The 23605-nt window shown below is 43.3% G+C and overlaps 2 protein-coding genes across 3 annotated transcripts in view; both read left to right on the top strand.

The window, feature by feature from the left end:
• TMC7 (transmembrane channel like 7) overlaps positions 1 to 10528 on the top strand; it is a 69847-nt gene extending 59319 nt beyond the window's left edge. The window contains exons 14-16 of one of the 2 annotated variants that reach the window (XM_003418876.4): positions 1902 to 2057; positions 4285 to 4363; positions 6336 to 10528. In XM_003418876.4, coding sequence (XP_003418924.3) covers positions 1902 to 2057; positions 4285 to 4363; positions 6336 to 6410 — 310 coding nt within the window. In that variant the 3' untranslated portion in view covers positions 6411 to 10528. Of the gene's footprint in view, positions 1 to 1901; positions 2058 to 4284; positions 5564 to 6335 lie in introns of those variants that run through there. The other variant, XM_064295641.1, reaches the window with a different exon arrangement.
• An 883-nt stretch (positions 10529 to 11411) lies between these two features.
• COQ7 (coenzyme Q7, hydroxylase) lies at positions 11412 to 23264 on the top strand. Its single transcript, XM_003418875.4, has 6 exons — positions 11412 to 11556; positions 16342 to 16520; positions 17834 to 17948; positions 19141 to 19280; positions 20379 to 20447; positions 20891 to 23264. Exons 1-6 carry the CDS (start codon positions 11484 to 11486, stop codon positions 20966 to 20968), a joined length of 654 nt encoding a protein of 217 aa, XP_003418923.1. The 5' UTR covers positions 11412 to 11483; the 3' UTR covers positions 20969 to 23264.
• The last annotated feature ends 341 nt before the right edge of the window (positions 23265 to 23605 follow it).

Below are 23605 nucleotides of genomic sequence, written 5' to 3'. Positions count from 1 at the left end.
ATGGCCCATACTTTGCCAACTCCTGACTTACACACTCATGAAACTCCATTTCTTCATCTTTAAAGCTGAAAGCTTGGAGCTTTGAATCCCTCTCACAGATTTTTTTTTTTTTAAACAAATATGATTCTATGTATTTTGTATTGTTTTGGTAATATTTTGTATTTTGTATTGTTTGGGTAATACCAGGGTAGGAAACCCTGGTGGTGTAGTTTGGGTTTTGGTAATATGTGTTATATAAAAAAGTTCAAATGGTATTAAAAAAAAAAAAAAACAGTGCTATCGAGTCGATTCCGACTCATAACGACCTATGCAATGCCCCATAGGGTTTCAAATGGTATGGAAGGGTATAAATTGAAGAGGGTAAATTACCCCTTATCGTCACCTCTTAATCCTACTCTCTAGAGATGACATTAACATTTTCTTATGAAAACTTCCAGAAACTCATTATGCAAAATGTATCTATGTTTTAAAAAAAAATACATATGGGATAACACTGTAATTCTGTTTGACAACTTTTTTTTTTTCTCTTAATTTTATGCTTTGTACCTTCTTTAGAAACCCTGGTGGTGTAGTGGTTAAGAGCTCGGTTGCTAACCAAAAGGCTGGCAGTTCGAATCCACCAGGTGCTCCTTGGAAACTCTACGGGGCAGTTGTACTCTGTCCTTTAGGGTCGCTATGAGTCAGAATGAAATTGATGGCAATGGGTTTGGTGTTTTTTTTGGTACCTCTTTCCATGCTAGTACCTACAGAACTGTCTCAACCTTTGAAAATATTCTTTAAGTAAGAAATACATTCCCATGGCACAAAATTCAGAAGGTATATAAGAGTGTATGGTGAAGATTCATTTTCTAATCATATTTCTCAGCCACTGAGTTCCCCTCAGAGAAACAGTCATCTCTTCATATCTGTCTGTCTCTCGCTCTCTTCTCTCTGTGACTCTTTCTCATTCCATTGTATGAATGACCCATAAATCGTTCACTCATTTCCTTAACAAACATTCGGAAAGGTTGTTTCTAGGGATTTATTTTTATCCCCACAAAGAGGGCTGCCATGGAAAATCTTACACACGAATCTTTGTGATGTGAATTCAGGCAATTCTTTTTAGGCCTTAATTTTCTTTTCTTTTTTTTCATTATAATTTTTCCCTACTTTTTATCTCAAAAAGTTTCAAATCCATTGGAAAGATGAAAAATAGCAGCAATGGATAATCATATACCCTTCAATAGGACGTTCCGATTACTAACGTTTTACCACGTGTGTTTTATCTCTCTATGTACACTTTTTTTGGGGGGATGAACCATTTGAAATTAAGCTTTAGGTATCGTGACATTTCATCCCTAAACGTGTGAGCATACAACTCCTGAGAATAAGGACGCTGCCCTTCATGTGTACCCACAATAATATGATCACAGCTAAGATAATTAATACTAATATTAACCCAACATCCTGCCCTTGTCAAATTTCTCCAGTTGTCCCAAGATAGTCTTTTATAACCTTTTTTTTTTTTTTAAATGAAGATCCTTCATGGTTCACCATTGCTTTTGATTATTATATCTCTTCAGTGGTGTTTTAATTTTTGATTTGTTTTCAAAGAGTCCAGCCCAGTTCCCTCATCTCTAAGAGATTAGAGAACAGAATCTCCACATCCTAGATATGTCTGATGACTTCCTTACAGTGTCATTTAACTTGTTCCTCTATCCATTGGGTTTTCCGTACACTGGAAGTTGGCTCTAGACACCTGATGAAATCCAGGGGAGGCATTTTTGACCAGAATACTCCGGGAGGCCCATGCGGTCAGGTGATTCCTCTAGGCTGCTGCTAGCAAAGCTTTCTGGTCCTGCAGAGAAGGGAGGCTTGGCCTGTGCCACCCGCCCTGAGCCCCTTGGTCTGTGTCCTGGCAGCATCCCTTCCTCCAAAGCCTGTGGGCCGTTCACCAAGTTCAACACCACCTGGGAGGTCATGCCTAAGACAGTAAGCACCTTCCCCAGCTCACTGCAGTCCCTGATCCACCACATCACGTCGGAGGCCTTTGCAGTCCCTTTCTTCATGATCATCTGGTAAGTCAGGACCACCCGGACCAGTGAGTATTTCCCACTAGAGCATGCGGGCTCATCTCCACTGGGGAATGGGGCCCCTGTCACACTTGCTGTATCACTGAACCTCTCTGAGCCTCACTTTCCCCGTCTCTAAGTGGACATCATAATAGTAGCTGTCTAAGAAGGTCATTGAGCAGATTTGAGAAGATCACACATGTAAGGCAATTAGCCCGAAGCCAATAAACATTATCTCTTATTGGGTGGTGCGAACAGTTAATGCACTTGGCTGCTAATTGAAAGGTTCGAGTCTACTCAGAGGTGTCTCAGAAGAAAGTCCTGGCAATCTGCTTCCAAAAGGTCACAGCCATTGAAAACCCCACGGAGCACAGCTCTGCCCCGAAGCACGTGGAGTCACCGTGAGTCTGAGTCAACGCAGTGGCAGCTGGGGTTTTTTTTTTTTTTATTAATATTACTGACTGTTCACAAAACCTCTTGCTTTTTGTAAAAAAGGACTGATTACCTGGGCAGGAGAAGAGCACTGGATTAGGACCATGGGCTTGAAGCTAGGCTCTGTCACTTTTAAGCTGCGTTGGCTTGGGCCATCACATATTCTTTCAGTCTTCTTACCTGGAAAATAGGGATGAGAATGGTGCATGGCTCGGAGGCTTGTGGGGAGAAATGGGATAACCTGTGAAAAGTGCTGCCCCAATAAATGACTGTCGGTGTGAATGATGGTTTGAACTTACTAGCTGCTCTGTTGGAGAAAGATGTGGCAGCCTGCTTCTGTAAAGATTTACAGCCTTGGAAACCCTGTGAGGCAGCTCTGCTCTGTCCTACAGGGTCACTATGAGTCGGAATTGACTTGACAGCAGTGAGTTTGGTTTGGGTTTGTATACGAGCATCATGAGAGTCTTTGCTGTACACAGTGAGTCATTTTGAGTGTTATAATAATGTTGTTAATTGCCATAAAGTTGATTCTGACTCATGGCCACCCCTTGGGTACAGAGTAGAACTGCTCCCTCCGGTTTTCGAGGCTGTGTCACTTTTCGGAAGCAGATTGCCAGGCCTTTCCTCCCAGACACCTCTGGGTGGGTTCAAACCCCCAACCTTTTGGCTACTAGTTGAGCGCTTAACTGTTTGTGCCACCCAGGGATCCGTTAATACTAATCACGAATGTGGATTGAGTGCTTACTGTGTGCTAGGTATTGCTCCAAATTCCTTAAATGTGTTATTAACTCATGAGACCATCACAATTACAGTGTGATGATGTAGATATTATTGTAAAACCTCACCATAATGCAAGAATGGGACAAAAAAATTCAAACTTATAATGCAAGATACTTTTTGGCAAGACTAATAAAATGACTTGGGGAAACTGTACAGCTAATCAGCCTGGAATTCCAAGGATCCAGGGATCCAGCTGCTCACCCCAGCTTTAATTTGGCCCGCCCCACCTGGTGGTGATTATCTGATCTGGCTTCCGTATCTCTGGGGACCATTCTTGTCCTGTAGTTTGTGGGGACTTCCAGGAGAGTGTCACTGATGTTGGTAATTCCAGGACTCTCCTGGTTACTTGGTCCTCATTTTGTCAGGCCCATCTGGGAGACTGGACAGGTAGAATCCTAGGGACACAGGAAACCACCTCCCCTTTATTAAAGGAGGCCACCTGCTGTTTTCGTTGGGGCTTGTGCTCCACTCCACTTGGCCCACTTCCCCAAAGACTATAACTTCAGCTACCCCCCCATTTGAGATCTGGGGCTGGATAGAAGACAGGAACCAATTGCCAGTTGTTTTTACCTAAAATTGTCTTCTGGATACTGAGCCTTGCTCTTTTTGGGTTTAACTGTATTGCCCACACTTTACAGATGAGGAAACTGAGGCCAGAGATGGTCCACAGTGATCTTCCATAGCCAGTTGCAGACACACTGAGCTGACTTTCTCCTCTCCCTATCCTTTTGCATGTGCCAGGGGAACATCAGCAACTTGTGGCATTAAAAGCTAAGTAGAAATCAGACTCTCTTGCCACTGCCAAATACAAATTTGGCAAAAAAAAAAAAAAAAATGGTGGGTGAATGAAGGGGAGAGAAGCAAGACAATATGGGCTGTTTCTGATACTCTCTGCTTGGGGGAAGTGAGGGCTTTCTTTTTTCTTTTAAAAAATCATTCCAGGCAAAATGTGTTGGGTTGTTTTTCTGCTGGCATTCAAGTCACGCAAACTCACTGCTAATCTCTCCACCTTGTGCCACAGCCTCGTCATGTTCTACTTCATCGCCCTGGCAGGAGCTCACAAGCAGGTGGTCATCCAGCTCCGAGAGCAGCTGTCCCTGGTAAGGGAGCAGGGTTATGGGGTCATGGCAGGGGGCATTTGCCCAGGACGCCATAGGGAAAGTGGTACTTCTCTCAGGGAGGAGATGAAATTGCTGAGGTCCTCTCATCACCACCTTACCAAAGCTCTGCCACCAGGCCCTCCCCAGGTTCATTCATTCATTTGCTCACTCATCCATTCCTTCAACATATATATAAAGCACCTACTTTGCACCCTGTACTGTGCTGGGTGCTGGGATCCAATGGTGAGTTAAAGGAATAAGATCAATCCCAGTAATAACCATTGCTGTGAAGATATTAAAATCAAGGTGGTTAGAGTGACAAGTGGGCCCTCTGCTACTGTAGGTGGGTGGCCAGGGAAGGCCTCTTTGCGGAGGTGACATCTGGGCTAAGATGTGAGTGATGAGAAGGAGCTGGTTGCTGGAGGTCTTGGGATGAGAGTAACAAGCAGAGAGTGCAACAAGGGATAAGGGATGAGAAGGAAGGGTAGGGCTGCTGGAAGTGGGTGAATGAGGCAAGACGGTATTGGAACATCAGCTGGGCCATACCCTGGTGGTGTAGTGGTTAAGAGCTATGGCTGCTAACCAGAAGGTCGGCAGTTCAAATCCACCAGTTGCTCCTTGGAAACTCTATGGGGCAGGTCTACTCTATCCTATAGGGTCGCTGAGTCAGAACTGACTCGACGGCAATGAGTTTGGTTTGGGTTATATAGCATGAGGGCTCTGGTAAGAAGTTTGGATTTCACTGTCAATGTGAGGGAAGCCATTGGAAGGTTTTAAATTGATACCTCACACTTTACTTTAAAAAAATTTTTTATTTTGGTAAAATACATATAAAAAAACATTTGCACTTTCAACCCTTTTTAGAGTACAACTGAGTGACATTAATTACTTTCACCTTGTTGTATAACTATCACCATTGTTACCAGAGTTTTTCCTCACCCTTATTAGAAACCCATTGCCCTTTAAACAATACCTCCTCATTCCCTCTCTGACCCAGTCCTGGTAACCACTAATGAGCGGTGGTCTCTATGCATTTGCCTTCCGAGATATTTCATATAAGTGGTATCATGCAATATTTGTCCTTTTATGACCGACTTATTTTACTTAGCATAATGTTTCCAAGGTTCACCTGTGTTGTAGCATGTATCAGGACTTCATTTCTCTTTATAGCGGAATAATATTCCATTGCATGTATATACCACATTTTGTTTACCCATTCTTCTGTTGCTGAACACTGGGGTTGTTTCTACCTTTTGGGTGTTGTGAATAGTGCTGCATTGGTATGCAAGCATCTGTTTGCATTCCTGCTTTCAGTTCTTCTGGGTATATGCCCAGGAGTGGAATTGCTGGATCATATGGTAATTCTATATTTAACTTTTTGAGGAACTGCCACATTGTTTTCCACAGTGGCTGGACCATTTTAAAATCCTACCCACAAAGTTTCTCAGTGTCCTTGCCAACAATTGTTATTTTCCATTTTTCTGATCATAGCCATCCTAGAGGGGGTGAAGTGGTATGTCGTTGTGGTTTTGATGTACATTTCCCAAAATAACTCATTGTTGACCATCTTTTCATGTAGCTCATTGGCCATTTTTGTATCTACTTTGGTGAAAATGTCAATTCAAGTCCTTTGCCTATCTTTAAATTGGGTTTTTGTCTTTTTTGTTGTTGAGTTGTAGGAGTCTTTTTTATCTTCTGGATATTAAACTGTTATCAGATATATGGTTCCCAAATATTTTCTCCCATTCTTGAGGTATATTCTTAAAAGATTATCAGTTGCTGAGTGGAGAAGGAGTTGTGAGAAACAAGGATGAAAGAGGCAAACCAGTTTGGACCCTTATTATGAAAAGTCCAGTGGTTAGAATCCTTAGCCCCGAGTCTAATAGAATTACCTGTAATTTACTAGGAAGAAAATAATGCCCTTTGCTTCCAAATATAGTGAATGTATTTTCCAACTCATTTCTTTTTTTAGGAAAGTCGTGACAAGCGTTATCTAATCCAGAAACTAACAGAAGCCCAAAAGGATATAAGGGAGCAACTGGACTGATGCCGAAGACACTGACATGTTTTGCTCCTGGGCTGACCTAGCACTCTGCCAAGTTTTCAAAGCCCACCTGAGTTTTGAACAGAAATTTTCATCTATATTTTCTAGAGTTTAGGCTTTTCCTGCCTGGGGCTCCACACGTGCAGCAGTGGTGGCCACGTTTCCCATAACCCCATCCCTATGTTAGGGCTTTGGTGACTTAGAAGAAAAGCGGTTAAAAACCAAGTCTTTTCCTATAGAACAACGGGTCATTGACTGCGCTGAAAATTAATTTGCTAAGCGGCTTATGCCTTTACAACTGGAGGAGAAGAGGACTTTTACATTTTTAAAAGCGTATTTGTCCTGTCCTTTAAAGTGAACTTTGGAGTCATCCATTCATGAAGCTGGATTACTTCCTTATGCGGGGTGAGGCTGAGGACTGTTCCTTAAGAAGTAGGGACTCTTTTGAATGATTTGGTTGACCGAAAATGAGACTTGGTTTTTTAGGTGAAAAGAAATCCTTGAATCGTGATCTTTGGGACAGATAGTGAGAAAATGAAGAGAATGGTTGCGTAATTTCAGCTACTAGGTAGTAATTTGAGAGAGAAAAAATCCCGTTCTTTGCTTTGTAAATAAGCAGCTCTGGGATGCTCTAGAATAAGCCTTATGATGAAGTGAATTGCTGCAGGTTGGCAGCCTTGATTTCTTCACTTCCTGGGCAATTGGCTGCAGCCTTATTACTCCAGGGAAAATTGCCTTTGGGGGCTGGGTGTCCTCAAACCTCGGTTCCCTTCTCCTTCTGAGTCCTGGAGACTTAGCAGAGGACCCTGTGCCATCAAAATTAGGAGTCAGGGTTGGTCTCTTGATCTTCCAGATGCCACGTCCTTTTCTGCATTGAGGTCTTTACCTCCGAAGGACACTTAACATTTCAGGGCCAGGCTGGAAAGGGCTGGTTAGTATTTGAGCTGTGGGTTTCTATGCATAAGTATTTTGGGATGCCAGTTGCAGCTCAGCCTGTTCTTTAGTCCAGCCTGTGAAAATGTAGCAAACTATATTGAAGACTGGTTTCTAACATAGACATACCCACATGTTGAAGGCTGCTCATTTCCCTGTACTTAACATTTTAAATGCCCATGGCTTTATTTTATAAAACGTGTGGAGTATGTCTTAAAATTTCCTTTACAGTAAGAACTACGTGCAATAAGTACCTCATCATAGGCTTCCCTGAAATTGATGGCTCACTGAACCTTTTAATATAAGCCTAAGTTATTGTCAAATGTAACAGTTTTCATTTAATATCTTCAAAACTTTCTCAGAGTACTGTGGTTTTGCAACAGACCGTTGGGGCCTTCGTCCCATTATTTTTCTTCCTTTCATTTACTCCAAACTTTTCTTGGGGGGTAGCTGGGACTTAAAGTTGGAGGCAGGTTTTAGAAAGAATAATTCCTACCACTCCCCATTACTCAGAAGTGACTGACTCCTTGGTCCAAGGATCAAAGCAAGCTTGTCATAGCTTGCAAGTTTCTCTGTACTTGTCCCTTTGCCAGAGAGCCATTTTCTTGCTCTTCCACAAGGGTAGCATTAACATGGGATATTTTTGTACTTGTGAGACTGACAAACTTTTTCAAGAAATCTCTATCTTGTTACGGCTTATGAGTTTCTCAATCTAATAACTGGTGTCATGGAATTTTAAGTAACCAAAGATTCATCCCATCCTCACTTGAAAAACAAATTCTAATTGTTGGCATTTCTGTCTAATGCCTTCATATATATGAAATGTTCTCACCTTCACATGTTTTTGAAGACAGTATTCTGCGTGTGTGTAATGGAAACAGTGAAAATAAATTGCCGTTTTTTCTTTCCTGTTATAAAACTGATAGTGAAATGTACTAATTTGTTTTAGTTAAATGCTACTAATTTGCATACCTCTTACTTGAATGTGTTTCTATATTTTGACAACTTTAATAACTTCAGGTGATGTTTGTATGATTTTTAAAATGCAACTGTCGCTGACAAATGTGCATTAAAACTACTGATTAAATGGTATCTTTAAGGTTTTAACATGTGACTGTGTGTGTTTGGATTCACGGAGCCTTCTTGTCAGCCATCAAGTCATCAAGGAAAATGGTACCAGTTTGTATTGCTCTTTACTGTTACCTCAAATCACCAAGAGAAGAAAGGAATGTTTAATGCCATCATCAGATGAGTACTTTTAAGACTCCTTGGCTCTGTAGGAGATGGAAGGGGTGTATGCGTATGTGTGTTTAAAATGAATTTAAAAAACAAAATTATTTCTAGTACTTCCCCTCCCATTCTAGAGGGAACCACAGTTGACAATTTGTATATTTCATTCTTCCAGATTATTTGAATACATATTCAAGCAGACATACCTATGTGGTTGTATGTGTGAAATATATATTTCTGTGCTCTTCCCCCTTTTTGGAGAGCCCTTGTGGTGCAGTGGTTAAGCACTTGGCTGCTAACGGAAATGGCAGCAGTTCAAACTCACCAGACACTCTGTGGGAGAAAGATGTGGCAGTCTGCTTCCATAAAGATTTAAAAAACCCACTGCCTTGGAAACCCTATGGGGCAGTTCTTTCCTGTCCTATAGAGTCATTATGAGTCGGAATCAACTTGCCAGCAATGGGTTTTTCCATATAAGCAACAACCTCATCCTTTTTAATGGTAATATGGCATTCCATGGTGTCTCTATAACCATTTACCCCTGACCAGTAATTCAGATTGTTTCCATTTTTTTCCCCTGTTGAAAACACTGGGCGCTGGAATTTGAAAGACTCCTGCAAACAGTTCTATTTTTTGCCCCATTCTGCATTAGGTCCTTGTTCTTTACCAAGACAGCCTTGCTGGTTTTCACAGTCAAAAAATGTTCTCATCCCAGCAAAGAGAAGAATCCAGTCAAGCAAGTCTTAAGTTTGCTTTAACTCTTAAATTGGCAAATCTGATTGCAGCTACCCAGTTGCATAAGTTTTGGAAGAGAAAGGAATTAATTTTGCCAAGGTGGCAAGAAGTCTGACCCCTGGGAAGAAAGAACTTCTCAATATATCTTCTTTATTATATCCAGCCCAGTCTAGTTGCCATCAAGTCAGTTTTGACACATGGCGACCCTGTGTGTCAGAGTAGAACTGTGCTCCACAGGGTTTTTCATTGGCTGATTTTTGGGAAGTAGATCCCCAGGACTTTCTTCTATGGGGCTCTGGGTGGACTTGAACCTCCAACCTGTTGGTTAGTAGTCAAGCACTTAGCCTTTTGCACCACTGTATGTGTGTGTATGTGTGTGTGTTCTCATGTGGGTTTACTAGCAAGTTCCTTCTGCTGCATATCCTTTCTAGTGCTGTGGGATGTGCTTGGGACATGGAATGGCTTTGTGACCTGCCTAATGTGTGACTTTGGATAGTTGTCTTCATCTGTGTAAGGCTCTGTCCCATCACCTTTAAAATGGGAAAATACATAGATTTCACTTAGTTTTAAGGACTGAATTAGGGATTAGTATGCTTTTTTTGAAATTTTCTTATTATAAAAATACATGTTTATTATGGAAAACATTGAAAAGTACAGAGAAAAAAATCACTCATAAGCACCATTCATGGGCATCCACCATCCACCATTAATCTTGGCAAAATTCCTTTTAAGATAAAAATACAGAAGGAGAGAGGGAGGAAAGAATTTGGCGTTCTCATTTTTTTTTTTCTACTTAACATAAGTGTTTTCTCATGTTATCAAAAGTTCTTTATAAACATTTCAGTAGACATAACATCATGCTTTTTAACAATTCCCTAGCTGCTTAACATTTTTTGTTGTTGTTGCAGTTTTATTTTTATATTATTTATTGCGCTTTAACTCAAAGTTTACAAATCAAGTCAGTCTCATACAAAAACTTACATACACCTTGTTTGGCTGCTTAACATTTTGCTTCCTATTTTTCCTGCTAATAAATAACTGGGACATCCATAAATCTTTGTCAGCATTTTTCTCCTTACAGACAGAGACCTAGAAGCAGGATTATGGCAAAGGTTTTTAACATTTTAAGGCATCTGAGGCCTAGATTACCCTCAGTAGTTTTACATGAGAATGTTACACCACTCTGATTAGCACTAAGAATTTGGGTTTAAAATATATATAGTTTATCCTAAGTTTAAGTTATTGCAGTGTGTTAACTGGAACACTGTTCCCACCCATATCCACTGCTGTCATTTCTATTTTGACTTATAGCGACCCTATAGAACAGAGTAGAACTGCCCCATAGGGTTTCCAAGGCTGTAGTCTTTACAGAGCAGACTGCCACATCTTTCTGCCTCAGAAGGGCTGGTGGGTTTGAAACACCGACCTTTATGGTACCAGCCAAGCACTCAATCACTGTGCCACCAGGTCTCCTCATATACCATTACTCATCCGAGAAATAATTTCTGTTGGCTAGATCCCGAGAATTAGGATTGCTGTATCCATGCATATGGACCTTAAAAAATATGTTGCTAAATCTCCTAACCGCCCTCACCCAGAAAAAACCTTTGCATCAATATACACTCATATCAACACTAAAGTGGACAGAGAAAGACTACATGTTCTCTGTAGAAATCTGAAGATAGAGAAAACGGAGAAATTTTAAGTCGGTTGTCAGTCCACCACCCAGCGACAACCACGTGATGAATTTAACTGCAGCATGTAACTTTTAATATTTTAAAGTGGATGTAGGATACAAATAGAGAAAAATCCCCTTCCACGTTGGTAAAGCAGAAAATACTATGGCTAGATGTGTGAATAAATAATTCCCTCACCGTCTTCTTTCCCTGGAACTTTGGTGAGAGATCTTGATCCTTTCGAAGAGCAATTTCGCATTCCCATTTCCATAGTAACCCAAAGACTAGTCCCGTCTCCTGAGTGATAGATAGTGACTGCATCCAATAGCATCTTTTCATTGGCCGTTTCCAACCAATCGAATGGGGCGCGGGAACCAAGGGCGTTTCCACCAGTGCAAGGACAGGCAGCGTCGTCCTTACGTCTCCCGTGCGTTATCAGTCAGCGCCAAGGGCACATGTGGCCCGGCGAGCTCAGAGGCGCGGTTGCCTTGTTGTCCCGACGATGAGTTGCGCCCGGGCGGCGGTGGCTCGCCCACTGTGGCGGCTGCGCACGGGTGCCCGGCGGCCTCTTTCAGGTAAAGGGGAGGCAGGGCCGCGGCCCCGCGCTCGGCCTGTCAACTAGGGCATTTTTGCCTGAATGGTCTGGAGAGGTCACGGGGGAGACGCGTTACGTCACAGGGCTGCGACAGAGTGCGACTGCGTGACGAAACGCGTTGGGGATAGTGGGCGGGGTATAGAGGGCGGAGTCGCGGGGTCGGGTCTGTAGTTCGCTGAGAGATTAACTGGCAGGAAGGGGGTGGTTTTCGTCAGTGACGCTTTGCCAAGGCTGGTCAGGGTAGGCGCTTTGGGGAACGACATAGTTGCACACCTGTGCCGCGAGATCACGATAGCTGTGGTCGGAAGTTTGGGCTAAGGACGCTTGGCGACATTGCAAGCTCTGTTCCAGGGTGTTATTGTAATCCGTCACCCAGGGCTTTTAAACCAGCAGCATCGGTTTCACCTGGAGCTTTTTGGAAATGCAGACTCCCAGGCTCCACGCCAGACCTACTAAATGTGCATCTGTACCCAGGTGGTGTAGTGGTTAGGAGATCGGCTGCTGATCAAAAGGTCAGCAGTTCAAATCCACCAGGTGCTCTTTGGAAACCCTATAGGGTAGTTCTACTCTGTCCTGTAGGGTGGCTGTGAATCCGAATCGACTCGACGGCAACGGGTTTGGGTTTTTTTTTGTTGTTGTTTCAAGTGATTAGTACTTACTGTCAAGTTTGAGAAGCACCAGTGTTTGGAGTTGGAAAACTTGGGTTTGGATCCTGGCTCCCTCTCCCTTCCTGGCTAAATCTCAGGTGCCTCACAGAGTGTTGTGAGGTCTTTTTCTCAAAGTTAAATCATTTGTGTACCACTTTCAGGATTTTTGCCTTTTAGCAAAACCCCTTGTACTTTTGATTACCTGATAGGTTTATTCCCCGCATAATCAAGTCCCACTTTAAAAGTAATTAAAATTATTTCATGGAAACTAAATCCTTACAGTAAAAGGAAAACCAGTCTCACCAGTATCAAATGGATCATCATAAAAATCTTAAATAAATACACTGAAAACAAAAAGCTATAAAGTTTCCTCTAGATACTGTTGTCAACGGAGGTTTGAACCCAAGACCGTTTTTATTTTTGGTGAAAAGGGAGATTAGCAAGTGTTACAAAGGTGTTCAGGATATACTAGCTGAAAACATGTAATAATCAAAAATATTGTAATAACAAAACATGTAATAATCAAAAAGATTGAAAGAGAATTTAAGAGGAAATAACTCTTACTACATGGGTATGCATGCCCTTAGACCACATAAAATCTTCCCATATGTCATTTAAAATTTCCTGGGTACCATTACTGACACGTGTTTCATACTTTGCGAAAACAGTGATATAAAATAATGCATCTGAGAACTTCTAGCACCAGACCTCAGTGTTATTTTCAAGTGTGTGACGATGCAGGCAAAACTCAGAGAGTTGTTGAATGCAGCCTTGAGTCCACTTCTGTTGAGGCAGTGAGCATAACAGGAAGAATTATTCCTTTTTTATTTATAAAGTTATTTTGCTTCCTTCATCACATTTTAAACTCCCTGGTGGCGGGGGGGCGGGGGGGGGTGGGGGTGGAAAAAATAGCTAAGTGCTAGTCTTAGTTATCCGGTGCTGCTGTAACAGCAATAGCACAAGTGGATGGCTTTAACAAACAGAAATTAATTTTCTCACAGCTTAGGAGGCTAGAGGTCCGAATTCAGGGCACTGGCTCTAGGGGAAAGCTTTCTCTCTGTTGGCTCCGGAGGAAGCTCCTTGTCGCTCCTGAGCTTCTTGCTCCTAGGCAGTCTTCATGTACTTGGCATCTCTCTTTCCCTCTCTCTTCTTGCTTATTTAATCTTTTATATCTAAAAGGAAATTGACTCAAGGTACACCCTACACTAATCATACCTCATTAATATACAAGGAAAACCCATTCCCAAACGGGATTATAACCATAGGATAGAGATTAGGATTTACAGCACGTATTTTTGGGGACGTAATTCATTCCAAAAGAGTGCTTAACTACTAGCTGAAAGGTTGGTGATTTAAACCCATCTAGAGGCACCTCAGAAACCCTGGTAGCGTAGTGGCTAAGTTCTACGGCTGCTAACCAAAAGGTCGGCAGTTCGAATCCACCAGGCACTCCTTGGAAACTCTATGGGACAGTTCTACTCTGCCCTATAGGGTTGCTATGAGTCAGAATCAACTCGACGGCAGCGGGTTTTGGTTTAGAGGCACCTCGAAGACAGGACTGGCAGTCTGCTTCCGGAAGGTCACAGCTTTGAAAATGCTATGGAGCACAGTCCTACGTGGGGTTGCCGTGAGTTAGAATCGGCTGGCTTACAACTAACAACAACAACATCTCATTTTGTCCTCACGATAACTCAGTAAGAAAGGTTTTCTTATGTATGTTTTCCCTGAAAAAGGAACTAGCATGATTACCAATTTTGTATGTAAGAAATGGCGGTTCTGAATTGTCCAAGATTAGTGTTAGAGATCGGACATGTATTTTCTGACTCTAGGTCCGTTCTTTTTCTGTGGCCCACCCCATACTTTATAAAGACATTTTGCAGAGATTATGAAGATTAAAGTGGCAAATATCACAGTACTCAATTACCATCCCCCCCCAAATCATTTTTTGGGTGCCTGAGTCTGGAAGTGGCACAGTGTTAGGGAACAGCACGGTATGCTTTAATAACAAATCCTCGTTATTACCTGTCAGAAGTCAGTCATCCTCTGTCCTCAGGCCCTTACTGTCTCAGTAAATGACATTAAAAAAAAAAAAAAACACAGAAGCATTAGCTTGTCTCTAAAGTTCTTTCCCATTAACATGTTTTTGGTGGTAACAAATCACAAGGAAATAAGATTATTTTGTGGAAAAAAAAAATAGAACCAGTTCATCATTACAATTACTGAACTCCATCTCTCTGCAAGGAGCTCTATGATAGAAGCACCAGTCCTTGAACTAGGAGGCAAAAACTTGAGACAGGCTACCTTGACCTTGTCAGATGTCTCAAACTGTTCTCTACATAAAAACATGGCTACAGACTACAGTGACCCACTGTCCGATGGCACAGGTCCGTGTGGTGTGGTACACTGGGCAGAACTGGGACTGCACCCACTTCCTGGTGTCTCACTGAGTCGAATATGCTCGGTAAGCTGGAGCAGAGGAGTGGACTGAAGTTGCGTAGTGATGGATCAGAACTCCCACATCCACTCTCCTTTGTTTAGAGTGCAGCATTTAAAACCCTACCAGGTAGAAAAGTTCAAGTGCAGACTGCCCCTCCAAATTCCACCAAGCCCACCCGAATTGGTTACCTGGTGTAATAACAAAAATACCACAAGTGGGTGGCTTTAAAGAACAGAAATGTATTGTCTTACAGTTTGGGAAGCTAGGGAGCCTGAATTCAGGGTGTTGGCAGGACTAGGCTCTCTGTTGCACGTGGTGTCTTCTGCGTGCTTGCATGCGTGTGAGTGTGTTTGTGTGTGTATCTCCCTGTCTGTTTGCCCTCTTATAAGCAACCACCCAGAAAGGTCTACATTTAAGACCCACTCCACTCTAGTATGATCTCATTCAATATAAAAGAAAAACCCTATTTCCAAACTGGGTGACATTCACAGGTACAGGGGTTAGGACTTCAACATATCTTTTTGGGAGGCACAATCCATAACACCACACTATCACCCTCTGTCCAAAGCACTCAAGTCTTTTTAATGAAAGAACCATAAATATACCCGAAATGAATTTTTCCCACATATTTCCTGAGTGTTGAAGTTAGCCTAAGTGAAAAGGAATTACCCACCAATGACATGCTGGGCATGAGCCCTGTGACACATGTCAAGGTGATTATCAGTACAAGTCAATGTTCATAGTTCAAATTAACGTCCACAAACCCTCCTCTTAGTGGAAAGAACTCTTGAGATACCCTAATATAAGGCTCAGGAGTCCATGGGCAGCACAGATGGTTAAGTGCTTGACTACTAGCCAAAAGATTGGCAGTTTGAATCCACCCAGAGGTGCCTCGGAAGATAGGCCTGGCGATCTGCTTCCAAAAATCACAACCTTGAAAACCCTATGGAGCAGTTCTACTCTGTACACATGGGGTTGTCATGAGTCAGTGGCAACTGACAGCAACAGCAATATAAGGCTCAGAGAATAAAATTAAGGTGTTACTCCTAGGAGTTTTTTAAAAGGTAAAATCTAATCCTGAAGAACTTACGTTTTGAAGACAAGAAGAGTTTGGTTGAGTTGGACCGAAATGAGATGAAACCTGAGCTGTAGGGCTGGACTGGACTCTCAAAATCAAATGCCTGCTAGAACTTAAATCTATGATCTCAGCCTCTACTGCAGGTCAGATTCATGCAGAAAGCTTTTTAAAAATCTTAGTCCAGGCCCCCTCCCAGAGACTGGGTGATTGGGATGGGGAGGAGAGTCTGTGTTTTTAAGAGCTCCTGAGGGATTGCAGTGTGCAGCCAGTGTTGGAAGCCACTGACATAAAAAACTGAAGCAGGAGGAGATGGGTGAGCCAGAGAGCCCTGCCCACCTAGAGGCGGCTGCCAGGCTACCTGCAGGCTCAGTGTTGCTGGGTCTTCAAATATTTAAAGTCAAGCCAAAAATCCAGAGCTTTAGGTAAAATCTTGAAGGTTTTAAATGTTGATTAACTAATTCACTTTTTTAAGAACTCAGTGGGTGAAACAAAATACATTTCTGGCCCACAGGAGCTCATTTGCAACCCTTGTTCTAAGGTGTTCTTGTCTGTGAAAGGGTGATTTTACCTGAGAGTAATGAAGAATAAACACTTGCATTGCAGCTTATGGAAGGAAGATCGGTGTCAGATTTTGCAGTTCAAGAATGACCTTAGACAATATCAATTGGGCAGTTGTGGATCGAATAATCCGGGTGGATCATGCAGGAGAATACGGAGCCAACCGCATCTATGCAGGGCAGATGGCCGTCCTGGGCCGGACGAGCGTTGGGCCAGTCATCCAGGTGGGTATTCTTTAACTCACTTGCTCTCCTGCACAGATGATCCAAAGGCCTCAGGCCCACCTTAGGCCAGGTGTCCTCAAGGGAAGCTCTGTTGTCCCCAAGCAAATGAAAATAAATTCTTGGGGATGGGGTAGGGTGAAAAAAGTCTTACTCTTTTTACATGTAAAGCACGGACATACAATATAGTACATAAACAATTAAAATATATCTCTGTAGTTTTAAAATGTCATGGTGGAGGAGGCGGTAATACAGATGTTCACGTGTTAGGTGACGGCGCTGGTGTGTCCCACCCACAATACCTGGATGGCAGAGATATTTATGCTCAGAGGTAGTGCCAGGGCAGTGGAAGGAGCTTGGGCTTTGTAGTCACACAGACCTGGGTTCACAGCCCAGTTCTGTCCCACTTCCTCTTCATGACCTGGGGAAGTCACATGACCTCTCCGGGATTCCCTTTCCATCCATTTCTGCAAAATGAGGTGATACCACTGACCTCATTGAGTTTTGGTGAGAAATAAATGAGTGGCTGGCACATAATAGGTGCTTGTACAAGTTAAACAGCCTCATCTGAGTCCTTGGACAAGTTACTTAGCCTCTCTGTGCCTCACTTTCTTCATCTATATAATGGGGATAATAGTTTGTACTTCACAAGGTGGTGGTACAGGGTAAATGAGTTGTCTGTGTCAGGCTACCTGATGGCACCTGGCACTTAGGAAACACTGTGTAAATGTTGGCTGTTATCCTCCCTTTTCCCCACTGATTTAAATGATACTTATATTCTAGCTTGCTGGAAGGAAATGACACAGTAGTGAATGTTCTGCCCCGTGTAATTTGGAACGGGCCAACCATCTTGTTTCTCATGCGTGTGCTCCTCTTCGTTGCACAGGCCGTGGTGGGCCTGAAGGACTTCTACCGGGGCTCGAGTCAGGCCGTGGTGGGCCTGAGGGACTTCTGCCGGGGCTCGAGTCAGGCCGTGGTGGCCCTGAGGGACTTCTATAGGGGCTTGAGTCAGGCTGTGGTGCGGCCGAGGGACTTCTGCCGGGGCTCGAGTCAGGCCGTGGTGGGCCTGAGGGACTTCTGCCGGGGCTCGAGTCAGGCAGTGGTGTGCCCGCGGGACTTCTTCAGCGGCTTGAGTCAGGCTGTGGTGCAGCCGAGGGACTTCTGCCGGGGCTCAAGGCTGGCATGCTCAGTTGAAAGTGAGATAACAGGCATTTCTGTTTTGCTTCCTGTAGACCACGTGGACGGGACATGTGGCATCCTTGGTAAGTAGCAGTAGGCCTCGACGGAATGCTTGGATGTCTTTATATCTCTTACAGAAAATGTGGGATCAGGAGAAGGACCATTTGAAGAAGTTCAACGAGTTGATGGTTGCATTCAGGGTCCGGCCGACAATTCTGATGCCCTTTTGGAATGTGGTGGGGTTTGCCCTGGGTAAGTGCCTGCCAGAAGAGCGTATGTGAGCTTTGTAATTTTGAATGATTGAATCATTCAAGTCCTGTTTCCATAATTCTTGTGTCCTGTTACTGTCTTTTGTTATTAATATTTTTCTAAAAGTTAAATTGACTTTTTTTGCTTAAATTCTTTTAAGATGAAATCATAAAATCAGCACTTTCATAAATGTTGTTGTCGTTGTGTGCCATTGAGTCAATTCCGACCCTATATAACAGAGTAGAACTGCCCCATAGGGTTTCCCGGGCTGTAATCTGATGGCAGCAGATTGCCAGGTCTTTTCTCCCACCAAGCCACTGGTTGGGTTCGAACGACCAACCTTCTGGTTAGCAGCCAAGCGCTTAACCTTTGCCCCACCAGGGATTCTTGCATTTGGATTATAGTAATAAAATAATGAATAGGTAAAATTTGGTAAATGTGAATAATTTTACTTAATGGCTACCTTCTGTTATCTGCGTTACTGAAATACATATTTCTATGTACCTGATTTAAATGTGCAAAAAAGACCGAGAATTATCTCTTCTAGAATCTGTACATCATTTAGCACACACCAAACCCATTGCTGTGCTGTCAAGTCAGTTCTGACTCACAGCGACCCTGTAGAAGGGACAGTCAAAACAGACGTGAGGGGTGGGGGTGGGGAACCAGTGTAATTCAGTTGCAGCCAGATACCGTCTCTGACAAAGGCTCTCAACCCAAGATCTGCTTGCCCTTTTAAAAAGGGAGCAGAGTAAATGGCATTGAAGAATCAGACATTCTCACCCCAGACAAAGGCCTTCTCCTCCTATAATCAGAAGGTCAGGGAGAACACTGAAAAGAGAATAGCTGTCTCACTGTGTGACTCAGAGTTCAGCACTGTGATCTGGTGCCACCCAAAACAGTGATTTTTCAACCCAGGGTGAATTGGCCCCCCAGAGGACATTTGGCAATGTCTGGAGACATTCATGGGTTGTCACAACCAGGGGGGAGGGGTTGCTACTGATGTCTGATGGGTAGAGTAGAGGCCAGGGATGCTGCTAAACACCCTCCAGCGCACAGGACAGCTTGCCACAACAAAGAACCATCTGGCCCCTAATGTCGATCGTGCCACGGTTGTGAAACCCTGAACTAAAATGATCTCCCTCATCAGTGGTCACAGTTCCTTCCTTTACTTCTCTGGACTTGACCATTCCAGGAGCTGGAACAGCCTTGCTTGGGAAGGAAGGCGCGATGGCTTGCACTGTGGCCGTAGAAGAATCAATAGCACATCATTATAACAACCAAATCAGGACGTTGATGGAGGAGGATCCTGAAAAATACGAGGAACTTCTTCAGGTATTTGACTGTACTCTGGAAAGGGGCTGCTTAAAGGAAAAGAGGGAAAGTATACAATTTGGAAGGAGCCCTGGTGGCACAATGGTTAAGCATTCGATTGCGAACCAAAAGGTTGACGGTTTGAACCCACCAGCCACTCCGTGGGGGAAAGCTGTGGCAGTCTGCTTCCATAAAGATTATAGCCTTGGAAACCCTATGGGGCAGTTCTGCTCTGTCCTACAGGGTCACTATGAGTCATAATCAACTCAACAACAGTGAGTTTGGGGTTTTTTTGGATACAATTCTTCTTTGGCAAGAAGAATAAAAAATGGAACGTTAGGGAATGAGAGGGACATAGATGTCTAGGACAGCACCTTATTTTAAAGGTAAGCAAACTGAGGCCCAGAGCGGTGAAGCTGGTCACACGGATTAGGCAGAGCTGGGCCCAGAACTGCAACCCAGTATCATTGGGAGAATCTGAGGAAATGCTGTGAGCATGAACCCTTTAGGTGAAATAAAAGAATAAATAGATATCCTCAGGGAATCTTCCACAGCAAATAAGGAACTGTTTATTCATTAACAGAATTTTTGAAAAGCCTAAACAAGATATTGGCAAACTAGCCTGCAGGCTGAGCACCTGTTTCTATAATAAGTTTTATTGGAACACCAACGTACCCATTAGTTCAGGTATTGTGTATGGCTGCTTTCATGCTGCAATAGCAGAGTACTAGTCACTGGGTAAGGAGCGCTGGTGGCACAGTGGTTAAATGCATGGCTGCTACCCCAAAGGTCAGTGGTTTGAACCCACCAGCGGCTCCACAGAAGAAAGATGTGGCAGTCTGCTTCCGTAAAGATTACAGCCTTGGAGACCCTGTGGGGCAGTTCTGCTCTGTCTGGTAGGGTTGGAATCAACTCAATGGCAACGGGAATGAAGTCATTCAGTAGTGGCAACAGCGACCATATGGCCTGCAAACCCTAAAGTATTTATCTGGCCCTTTATAGGCAAAGTTTACTGACCCTGTTTCAAACTATGATGTCAGGCTTTAGCCTCCAAAATAAGACAGAACAACAGAAGAGTTGGAATGCTGACTCACTTCTTTTTTTTTTTAATTTAATCAGATAATAAAGAAATTTCGGGATGAAGAGCTTGAGCACCACGATATAGGCCTTGACCACGACGCAGAATTGGTAGGTACCTAACTGTTCCTGTTTGCTTGTGGGTGCTTCAAGGCCCTTTAAATCTACTTTTCCCAAAACAGGAACGTGATCACTAAAGGAAGAAAACCAATTATGTAGCTTTGACATAAAACAAGCAGAAGCATTGCTCCTGATTGGAAATCTTATTTCTTGCTTCCTCCCTTATCCTTTTCCCAAGCAAGCACGTTCAGGTTACATCATCTCTTCCCGTTACTCTGAGAAATCACATGATTCGAGTGCTCTGGTGGGAGCAGAGGTGTTCCCATCTTTTGCAAAGGTTTTTTTTTTTTCCCCTCCAAATTAAAATAAATTGTTTCTCAAGATCTTATTTCTTATCTAAGGAAGTCCAAACCCTGCCATGCCAGCCCTGCATCTTACAACTGAAGAGGAACGTAATGTGTTTCTTTTGTTTGCTTCTTGTTATTTTTAAATAGGCTCCAGCATACGCCCTTCTGAAGAGTATTATCCAGGTCGGATGCAGCGCAGCAATATATTTGTCAGAAAGATTTTAAATTACGTCCACTTATCCCTGTCTATGGAAACCCTGGTGGCGTAGTGGTTAAGAGCTACTGCTGCTAACCAAAAGGGCAGCAGTTCGAATTCACCCGGCACTCCTTGGAAACTGTGGGGCAGTTCGCCTCTGTCCTATAGGGTCGCCATGAGTCGGAATCGACTCAACAGCAACGGATTTGGGGGTTTTTTTTGTATCCTTGTCTATAAGGGGTGCTACTGAGTTTTGACAAGTGATTTTTTGCAGCAGAGGAAATGTACGATTATTGTTACATGAATTTTGTTAACCAACAATTATTGTTACGTGAATTTTAACAAACTGAAATTTTTTTTGTCCTGTAATGAAAATCCCCAGTGTTGATTTTTCCCTGGGCAGCCTTATGCCATAAGGATGAGAGTTCAGCAAGCCCATTTGAGTCACAGCAAATGAAGGTGATCTTTGTTTGGTGTCATAGCTTATCTTCTCCTAAAACATCAAAAATGAATCATTAATAAAGCAACAGATCTTTAAGAGAAAAAAAACAACAGCAACTTGATTTTAAGTAAACTTAAAACACTAGGGCATTTAAGATGGATGAAGGAAGACTCCCAAGTCCATCAAGTAAGTGGAAGACTTGTCGCTTCCTTTTTGAGTTGTGGATGGGGGTGGGGGTTACTTCCACCAAAGAACAGACTAAGTTTTGGTTTATTGCAGCGTTGAACTAGAATCATTTTCTTAAGGTCTGCTACCAAAATAATGGACTAAAATTTTCATACTTTCATGAATTCATTTAAGGTTTTAAGGAAAAACGTCAGTCAGTGGTTCTCATCCCTGGCCACGCATTAGAACGTCCTGGAGAGCTTTTTAAAATAAATTCAATTTATACGCCAAAATTTCTGACTTATTTAGGTAGGGCCTGGGATCAAAATGGTTCCAGAAGCTCCCCAGGTGATTCTAATATGAGTCAGGGTTGAGAACCCCTGAGATGGATTGTAAGCTTCTTGTGGTGAAGGACCTCAGCTTTTATGCAGATGCCTCCCACCCAGTGCCCTGTGTGTAATTAGCCCCTAACAGCCAGGCCTGCCTCACTTGCAAAGGGTCTAGTTTTGAAGAACAGTAGATAGGGCGATAGTTTGGATTGGTCCTTTACAACTTCTCTCTTTTCCTAAACCAAAAGCAACTTTAGTTTTATGTGATCAAGTGAATCAGTCTACCAGTAATAGTTGCAATAAATTAAACGTGGGAGAGAAAGGTTAAAGACTGGTTTAGATGCCGAACTCTTTTGTGCTAGGCTACAAACAGATGTCTGAAGTCTCCTTTAGTGTAGTTGGTTAACAGCTGAAAACCCGAGCTCCTCTGCAGTTATTGTTGCATGTCCACATTTTTTCAGAAGTGTGCATTTACATCTTTCTCTCCTAGAAGACCATGAGTTTATTGAGAGCAAAAAAAATCGATTTCTAGTTCCTGGTACATGGTAGGTGCCCACTGAAAGGAAGAAAAGAGGGAGAAAGGTGGAGGAAGGAGGTGAGGGAAGGAGAATGGAAAAGGAAGGAAGGGAGGAGAGGGAAGAAGGTGTTTTTAAGCAGTTGCTATGCTGCTATGAAAGCCAGCTTCTTTGCTGGTTCGTCCTCTCTGGATCCCTTAATGTCGGAGGGTCCCAGGGTATGGTCCTTGGCTCAGTTCTCAGACTACCCTTCCCTTGGGTATCTTATGCTGCCTCGTGGCTAATTTCTTTACATTTGTATCATTAGAACTCCATTTTTAAATATCAAACAGCCTACATGACCCCTCCATTGGAAGTCAAGGACTCCCACATGCCTGACACTGAGCTCAATGTCTCAGCCCCACTCCCCACCCCCACCCCACAAACCTGCTACTCTAGTGGCCTTCCCCGTTGCAGTCAATGGCAACTCCATACTTCCCGTAGTCAGGCCAAAATCCCTGGAGTCACCTTTGATACTTGCTGTATCCCATGCCCATCCCATCAGCCGAGACATCCTGTGGGCTCTGCTAAGGCCTTCTCACCACCTCCGCTGCTGCTGCTTGGATCCCAGCCGCCCTCATCTCTTATCTCGAGTTTTTCAGAAACATCCTAATTTTAACTCTTTCTCATTTAACCTCATCCTTCAAAGGTGCATTCTCAACCCAGCAACCAAAGTGAATGTTTGAACCATAAACCATGTCACGCCAGTGCTCAGCTCACCCTCCTCAACCTTGTGTTTTTCCCAGTTCCTTCAAAATAAAAGTTAAAGTCCCTAAAATATCCTGGCTCTCTGTGGCTTTTTTACGCCCTTCCTCACTCTGCTGCAGTCACGCCGGCCTCCTTGCTGCTCCCTGGAAATGCCAGGCAGGCGTCTGCCTTGTGGTCTTTGCAGTGGCTGTTCCCCCTGCCTGGAATGCTCTTTTATAGATATCTGCGTAGTCAAAATCCTAGGTTTTTGCTCAAGTCACGTTTTAAAGGAGGCCCGCCCTGACACGCTTTTCAAAATTGCAAGGCCCTACCCTACCCTTTACCCGCCCTCTGCAAGCGGCATCCTCGTTCCCTGCTCTGCTTCCCTCCCCCATAGTACTTACCAGCTTCCAGCATATAATATACTGTCTTTTGCCCTGCTAGAATGTAAGCTGTGTTTCAATAACTGACATGTAGAAGGTGCACAAT

The sequence above is a fragment of the Loxodonta africana genome, chromosome 12 (genome assembly GCF_030014295.1).
Source record: "Loxodonta africana isolate mLoxAfr1 chromosome 12, mLoxAfr1.hap2, whole genome shotgun sequence".
Classification (NCBI taxonomy): Eukaryota; Metazoa; Chordata; class Mammalia; order Proboscidea; family Elephantidae; genus Loxodonta; species Loxodonta africana.
The sequence above is the reverse complement of the archived record's forward strand: the minus strand, read 5'-3'. Positions and strand labels throughout refer to the sequence as shown.

Bases quoted from the DNA above. Each gene is read 5' to 3' on its own strand.
- COQ7 (XM_003418875.4), top strand. From the start codon at position 11,484: ATGAGTTGCGCCCGGGCGGCGGTGGCTCGCCCACTGTGGCGGCTGCGC. The intron at 11,557-16,341 runs GTAAAGGGGAGG...CTTGCATTGCAG, and splicing joins TGCCCGGCGGCCTCTTTCAG to CTTATGGAAGGAAGATCGGT. The intron at 20,448-20,890 runs GTAGGTACCTAA...ATTTTTAAATAG, and splicing joins TTGACCACGACGCAGAATTG to GCTCCAGCATACGCCCTTCT.